Here is an 8864-nt window from a genome sequence, read left to right as displayed (position 1 = left end):
TTCACTACTAATGGCATCAATGATAATCTGATTATACAATTCTGGGTTTGAAAAATTTCGTTTCACTACTAATGGCATCAATGATAATCTGATTATACAATTCTGGGTTTGAACAAGTTTCGTTTCACTACTAATGGCATCAATGATAATCTGATTATACAATTCTGGGTTTGAAAAGTTTTGTGTCACTACTAATGGCATCAATGATAATCTGATTATACAATTCTGGGTTTGAAAAGTTTCGTTTCACTACTAATGGCATCAATGATAATCTGATTATACAATTCTGGGTTTGAAAAGTTTTGTTAAATACACCAACAGAATTATTCTGGAGTTTCTACATTACCTAAATATTTGAAACCTGGAAGGCATACTGACAAATAAATCCAACAACAAAAATATAGCGTGTTTCTATATTACGTACAAAATACTTGAAATCTGGAAAGAATTCCAACACTTAAGCGCTACAATATAAATACTGTTATTTTGTATTTTATGCACAATACTTAAAAGCTGGATAGTATTCGGATAGCGTAAGTATTACAAAAGAATTATCTATTGCCATAAACCTCATAAGTAATCTTTAAATGCTGTATAAAAAACCTGTACAACAGTCGCATTTACTGTATAACAATAGAGTCATTGAAGATAATCGTATGATGTGTCAAAAGCATCACTTTATATAAATGTTTTAAAAAATTCAAAGAAATTAACAATTTATTTCTACTCTATTAAACTTAACTTCTATATTACCATCCTTATTTCAAAAATAATCATAATTTTTTGTATAATTGTTAGTCATAACTTTTATAATTATGACAATTAGCAATGCATGTTTATCTTACTAAACTTGACATTACAAGTATAATTTCCTGCATATTTTAAAACTGTCTGTGTGGACCTTTATCAAAAACTTCAATCTTTCTTCAGTATTTTCATGTTCATTTGTTTTTAGATTATATTTGTACAGTAAAGAGGTTTAGATATTATTCTATAAGACATTTTTTTACATGAAATACAAGATAAAGATCTGTGTTTTTAAATTCGTCAAGTGTGATTCGAGTATTTCAGTTTAACCTTATATAATATTTTATTACTATAATGATCAGACTTGTTTGGCACTTGTTTCTAAATATGATTAGAAAATAACTAGTCCTTTTATTATCTCCTATCATACATTGGGACTTATCAAATAAGTTTCTTAATAGTGCATGTCACAAGAAATTTAGTTTTAGTTTTAGGAGTTTTCTAAGCTCCTTTGACCTGGTAGTTTTAATTTTATTGGTAAACTACATACAGTATTTTTATGTATTTGATGTGTTTTTTTCTCTATAGACAATTCTGAAACGACCTGTTATACCTTGTGAATATGGAAGTAAAGTTCCAACCAATATCAGACAGAGATATTTGAATGTTTTTATTGATGAATGCTTGAAGATGTACGTCAATGAAGAGCAAGCATTTAAACGTGTAAGCTAAACACTTACCTTTATTTTATTTTTACAAAATAAAACTTCAAACTTGATAAACGGGTTGCTTTCCTTCATGAGTTGAATTAATAAAATAAAATTTCAAGTATTGCTTTCTGTACAAACTGTTTTCTGGAAAAACAATTTTTATCTGTCTTTCTGTCGTTTTGGCATATTGTCAGAAGTGGTGTAGTGTTAGAGCAGTTAGGGTTCAGACATTGCACATAGATTATTTTTTTTAGATATTAGGGTGATAGTATCAGCACAGGTACTCAGTTTTAAAAACATATGTACTGCAAAGTATCTTTTTTATAGCTAAATGTTAAAGTAATTTGTGGATTAATTACTTTTAGCTTTATTTTCATTCATTCTGTTAGATGCTTAATGTGCAGTTGAACATTAAAAGAATGGTCGTAATTTGGTACAACACTATCTTGAATGTTTGTCAAATTGTACTGTTTCTATATGCTCTAAAGTAGAGCAAACTTTATGAAGCTGTTTGATTTTTTCTTTCATACATTCAGGCTCTTGAAGAAGAAAAGAATACGTATAATCGTAGCTCTAACAAAACATTATACCTCAACTTGGCTGTTAACACTTTGAAACGATTACGAGATGAAGCCGAAACTACACTGCATGAATCACCTGGAGCTGACTCTACTGTAGATGATGATATCCCCACTACCTCTAAAACCAACTCTTCATCATCACTTGGGACTCAGAAACCCCAGAACAAAGTTATCTCCCATGAATACGTCTTGGGAGGACCAAAGGCTGCAAAAACTAGTTTTAGCATTGAACGACGGAAGAGTAAACCAGAAAAGGAAGAAGTTAAAGGTAAGCATTCCAGAAGTGTGGATTACTATGATGATTCTGGAGGCAGAGTTGTTAGCCATTTATTTTGGGTTCAAAAGTTTCTGATCTCCTCTTAATTAAATTAGAGGTCCTTTTTTATAGATACAAATGGTAGACATATTTGGTTCATGGTTCCAGTTCATGCAGAAACCAAAATAGTATCCATGGTGTTAATTTTAATACACATCACTAACTCAGTAACTTTTAAAAACCATTTTTCCAACCTTCACTTATAATTTGTTTTTAAATTCTACGGTCAAAAGATGAAGTAAGTATTTGTAGTCACGAGTTCAATAAATATTTAGTATATCTTTCCACATGGAACTGTTAGAAGATAAATTATCTATGATCAAATGAAAGGAATTAATTCCCATATTCATGATTAAAATTTAATAGTTAATGTGCTAAAATTGCACTTTGGACTATAGATGCATTATAAGAGTGACAGACAAATTCCACTACTCTGTAAGACTGTAGGTACTGTTGACTAGGTACTTTTCATTTTGTTGGTCTGTAAAAAATTAGGGATTATTAGCACAGTAACTTGAGTAAGTTTGAACAGATATATGAAAACAAACAAAATTTTTATCACACAGCTATTAATTCTCTCAACACGGGCTTGGTCAGTTTGATACACCACATGACCTCTTTGTACTTGTTCAAATTCCTTATAAATTTGATACTACTAACTTTAAATATAATGTGTATATCTTTCAGAAAATATAATTGTTTTGCATTCAAAAAATCATATTTTTAGTGAAGTATGTTTAATAAACTAAAAATAGATTTATCCTTTAATATATCGAGTATTTGTTTTGAATAGTCTGTATGCAAAGTGATTTTCATGTTAAGATTAAAAGTACTTTTCTTCATCTCAAAAATCTCAAATTTCATTTGTGTAATTTCTAAAACCTCCTAAGTACATTTCAAATGTTTGTTTGCAGTAAAACTTTATATTTTATCTGTAATTTTCTCTATCCTAACTGTATACAAGGTTGATCAATTTGACTGACCTTGTAAACACCAAAATAAATCTTAATTACCCTCTTTTTCTTTCTAGAATGAGTTCAAATGTAGCGTGAAACTACATTCTTTTATCTAAAGTAGCTCTTTGTTTGTAACAGTATATATCTATATATAATTGAATTTTATTGTTTTATTGCCCTTTGAACCATGTCTAACTACTACTATTTGCACCATTATAAGTTGTAAATCATTTGGGGAATGTGCAACTCACATTACCCACAAGCTACTCTGAGCTGCTCCTGTGCATGCCTCATGAAATACTGTTATTATATTGTTGTTTACACTTAACCCTACTCTTTTTATACTAATGGTAGTAATTCACTAAATAAATGTTATTTAATTAAATAATGCACCAAAGAACATAGACTAATAACATGCAAAAAGTAGACAATTTCCTGTAATTCTAAAATTTTTTTCTGGCTTTCTAACTACACAATAAGAGCTGTTACAAATTCAACTGAGCTAGTCGTTATCTTTCTTATGGGAACAGAGCTTGTACTAATGGAGAAGATAATAATTATCTATTGAGAACACGTTATACAATACGTCATTTGATAGATAAAAACATTTTCTTTCTGTTGGTTATAGGTAATATATAATTATATGTAAGAGAGAGCTATTAACAAATCCTGAAAGAAAGGATGTGACAGGTAGGTGTGGCAGGAGGGGGGGGTCTGATTTTATATTTGATAGCTCTATAACCAAACAAAATTGAAGGCTATAAAAATTATGGTTTGTTTAAGCAATGATGATTTTATAGTGAGTAATTTACATTTCATTTCATACATTTTGAAGGGGTGGTGGATAAAATAGAGAAGAGAAGATGCCTAGAGAAAATGTGTCACACTAGGGGAAATTTAGGGTTTTTTTTTTATATTGCCTTAAATTTGAAACTGTACAATTATGATAGATTAAAACTTTGGCTTTCTATTGGTTATAAATAATGTAGTATAAAACATCAGACAGAACTATTGGCAATTTGTGAATGAGAGGATGTGACAGGTGGGTGCGACCAGTGGGCCTGATTTTCTAGTATATGGCTTCTTAAACAAATAAGATCGCAGGCTATAAAAATTATGCTTTGCTTGAGTAATATTTGTATTGTAATAAGTAATTTATGTTAAATTCCATACTTCTTGGAGGAATGATAAACAAATTAGAGAAGAGGGAAATACCTAGATAGTAAATGTCACAATTCTCATACTAGGGCAGATTGAGGATTTTTTAATGTTTTCTTATGAAATTAAGAACTTAAGATTTATATATGAAAATTTGGTTTATTAACTGTCTTTTTATGCCAACTTTATTTGTATACATTGGTAATATAGTAGTTTAATTAAATTTTGAATTCAACTCTGTAAACGGTGACATGTCAAATTTGACCTACCCATTACAAAAGGGTTAAATTGTCAGGGTTGTAATTTAGTGTTTTGTATTATACACACACTTTTATCATTTCATATATGTTGTTAAAAAGTTTGATTGTATCTTGACCCTCTCTTCAGTGTTCTGGTCATTCTGACCAACTTTCCAACCACCATAGAACATGAAACTATAATATTATAACTTTTAATGTAGTAAGTGTACCTTCAAGAAATTTGGCAAGCGTTTCGTAAACACTACAAGTCATTTGTATGCAAAAAATCAGATTTTTAAATTATTTTTTGCTCAAGATTTATTTATGGACTCAAAGTCAGACTCTGACTAGCCCGAGTGCAAGATGATTTTCATGTTAAGATTAAAAATACACCAGAACTATATTTTATCTGTTATTTTCTATACACTAACACTATTTACAGACTCGGCCCATTTGACCAACCTTGTAACCACCACAAAAAATACAAAATCAATCTAAATATTTTTTCTTTATAGAATAACTGTATATTATTACAGACAATTACATGATATTTATTCTTACAGCCAAGGCTAATACAAAATAAGTCTCCCAGTCATTTAAATTCCTTACTGTAATATCACTTAGAACCAAAATGAATATCACAGTGTAAAAGTTTTGTGTAATAACAGCATCGAGTTACCAGCATGCTCAGTGAAATTATGACATGCTGTTCTCACAGAATGTGATTGTGCTTTGGTTTGTATTTAATTTCCTCCATTCAGTTTTTCTAATATAACCTGATAACTTTCTGATTTTTACATTTTAGTCACTTTTATAAAAAAAAATTATAAAATATACATAAAAAAAAACAAGACACTTAGTACTTACAATTAGCTCTTGTACTTTTTTGCTCTCGAAATCTCTTGAAAATTAACCTTATTTGTTTTGTTAGTACTTTGCTTAATTTTTATTTATTGTAAATATGCAACTTATAATGTAAATATTAACATATAACAGAGAAAATGTCCTAAAACTATTAAAATTTAAGTGATTTTCTAACTCAGCTATATGTCCATTAAACTTTTTCTATTAACTACTCCAAGCAATCTCAGCAATGTTAAAATCTCCCACACTACCAACGTCCATGTAAATCATTTTTTAGCATGCTATTAGTCATTTTGTGATGCACATCACTGATGTTGATAAATTGTCTGCTACCATGAATAAACATATTTTTCTTGCAATGTTTATTCTGCTAAATAATGCAAATTTCCATTCACTTCTTAATCACATTTAATCTCTTGACTATTCATTCTATGGCTATTTCCATTCACTTCTTAATCACATTTAATCTCTTGACTATTCATTCTATGGCTCCTGCTTATTGTCCTTTGGTGGTTACAGCCAGGACTGGTATGAAAAACCTCTTATTAAACATTTGTGTTTTGTGACTTTGAGCATGTACGTTATTTCTGCTTCCTGTATGTCAAGGCTGTTTCTGTAATCCTCCTACAAGTTTTAACATTGGATATTTTAGGTGGGAGTTTTTTCATGGCTGAATGAAACCGGGAGGACTCTAGTAAACTTGAGACAATAACACACTTTCATAATTCCTGTCTGACTGGAGGTACATAACTGTTATAAGTTTGTGTTGTCGAGCTGTAATAAAATCTTGGATTATTTTGGTTTATTCATAAACCAGTTTTCAGTTTTTTTTAAAAGATATATATTTTTACTTTTTTTTTTTTCTAGCAAAGATTTTGTACTAATCTCTTGATTTCAATTATTTTTAGGACTTCAACTTTACAAGCTGTTAGTACCGTACATCCTGACACTTGAACAACTAGAAGAACATGGGTTTCCAAAGCTACATCCCTCCGAACCGGGAAGAGCCATAATCCAAAACAGAGAGAACAAAAAACAAACATCAGATTGTAAGCATTTGTTAAATAAAATATTTAAGCAAAATCTATTTATCTGTGTGATGACAGTTATTTCAGGTTTACGTGAAACATATTTGACTGTAAATGATAACAGAGAAAATGAGCAGTTAGTTCACTGATAAAGTCTTGCTTATACATTTCCTAGTTAGTTCATGCTTCAATGTTATTAATTCAATTTAAACTCCAGATTCAAAGTAACTAAACTGTCATGTTTAACTACAAGATTTAATTATTGAACCAAATCTATATTTGATTTCACTAATAGATGTTTAGGTACAAAAACCTGGAACTAAATGAATTTTAATGTTTTCACTGTACACTAGGATTTTAAGCACCTTAAGTTTTTATTTAGATTTTCTTTTTTTTTTTCAAACCAAATAGTATCTATCAATCCTCTTCCCCTCATCATCAATTTTTGACTAATACTTCAACTATTGTGACATAACCAAATACAAGATATATCCCCAATAATATGTGAAATTTTAGGTGTTGAAATTGTGGATGTGTTCAGTCTGAATGTAATGAAAAGGATCAGATAAGCAATTTTCACCTTCAAATTACCTTAAATAAGAATATAGAACATGCACATAATATTCCATATTTTTTAAATTCTAATGCCTTTTTTTTTATTGATTACACAAATTAAAACACACCCTCACTCTTCTTAAAAAAGACAAAAATAATAATTAGTTTTCAAGACATACAGACTTTGTCACATAAAATAATTAACAGAAAGTTTGAAACCACTAAAACTTGTCAAGATAATGTCACAGCAACACATTTATTCTTTATTACAAGGCTTTCTACTGGTTGACACATGCCCAAATAAACCAGTCACACAACCACTTCATTCCCACTTAGTCTGAATGGCAACAGTGGTCACCTATACCAATTTATATACTTGTGTTGAATGAACTTGAATTATAATTTGTTTTTAATCATGATAGCATCAGATTGTTGTTGATGCCATTAGTAGTGACACAAAACTTTTCAAACCCAGAATTGTATAATCAGATTATCATTGATGCCATTAGTAGTGACCGAAAAGGTGTGGAAATATTCTACAGGTTTCATTATTATACAGTTCAGATAGTAAATGATTAATTTTATATTCAGAGTTAAGTACCTAAAACTATTTTGAAAAATTTAACTCATTTTTATGGTGGGTAAATAATTTGACAATTACAAGATACAGTATTTAAAATAATTGAACAGAGGAGAAATTTTTAATTTGTTGAAATATATGAAATTCTGAATTTTTTCTAGGACAATTCGTATTCTTGAACATATTACTAAAAGGTCTTCTTGGCTTGAAAATTGAACTTCCATATATCCTGGACCCGTGCATTCAAGTTTCGAGTAGGTATTACAGAAACTCGTGGAGTATCTCTAACATAATGCTCAGATAAAATCCACTGTACATACACAACAGTGAAATACAGTAAAATGTATTTTGTCTACTAACATTTTGAGCAACTAATCTTCTTACACAAAAAGAAACTGCTTGAAACCTTACTAGACATAACAAATTTGTTTGTATATCAATGACATGTTTTTAAAGTGATTTTATTTAATTGTACTGTATTATTCTTCCAAAGCTGTATTGATTCAAGATCATCTGAATCCTCACACAATTACTGGTCATGGAAATTCACAATACCTAAATAAAACTATTAGTTCAGATTTCTTTGATATCATATGTATGCTCTAGATATTCACAAAATCTTTTATAGTATTTGATTAATGGATTATGATTGATTAGATTCTGATAACATTGTATAAGGCAGCAGAAATGGGTTTAAAAATGACAGTTTAATTGTGAAAACGAAAATTACAAATGGACTAAATTGAAAAGTCAGTTTTAGTGTTTGTAAAGTTGACTTGTGTTTAGAACATATTGGGAGACTAAAATAATGAATTAGAAATTAATTTAGAGCCTTTTATTACCATGTACAATATTTTGTCAATATCATAATTTTGAGACACTTACTGAAGTATTATGACAGATCACTCACGGGGGTCACTTTATATCACAACAGATCACTCACGGGTTCACTTTAGTATCACAACAGATCACTCACGGGTTCACTTTAGTATCACAACAGATCACTAAGTGGTTCACTTTAGTATCACAACAGATCACTAAGTGGTTCACTTTATTATCACAACAGATCACTAAGTGGTTCACTTTATTATCACAACAGATCACTAAGTGGTTCACTTTATATCACAACA

The 8864-nt window shown here is 29.6% G+C and overlaps 1 protein-coding gene across 1 annotated transcript in view; it reads left to right on the top strand.

The window, feature by feature from the left end:
* The window catches only part of LOC106473497 (RNA exonuclease 1 homolog), a 45665-nt gene that overhangs the window by 27227 nt on the left and 9574 nt on the right, over positions 1 to 8864 (top strand). The window contains exons 6-8 of the mRNA XM_022401920.1: positions 1336 to 1470; positions 1994 to 2306; positions 6480 to 6620. Of these exons, the coding sequence (XP_022257628.1) occupies positions 1336 to 1470; positions 1994 to 2306; positions 6480 to 6620 (589 nt within the window). The remainder of the gene's footprint in view (positions 1 to 1335; positions 1471 to 1993; positions 2307 to 6479; positions 6621 to 8864) is intronic.

The sequence above is a fragment of the Limulus polyphemus genome, unplaced genomic scaffold (genome assembly GCF_000517525.1).
Source record: "Limulus polyphemus unplaced genomic scaffold, Limulus_polyphemus-2.1.2 Scaffold6223, whole genome shotgun sequence".
NCBI classification, from domain to species: Eukaryota; Metazoa; Arthropoda; class Merostomata; order Xiphosura; family Limulidae; genus Limulus; species Limulus polyphemus.
The sequence above is the reverse complement of the archived record's forward strand: the minus strand, read 5'-3'. Positions and strand labels throughout refer to the sequence as shown.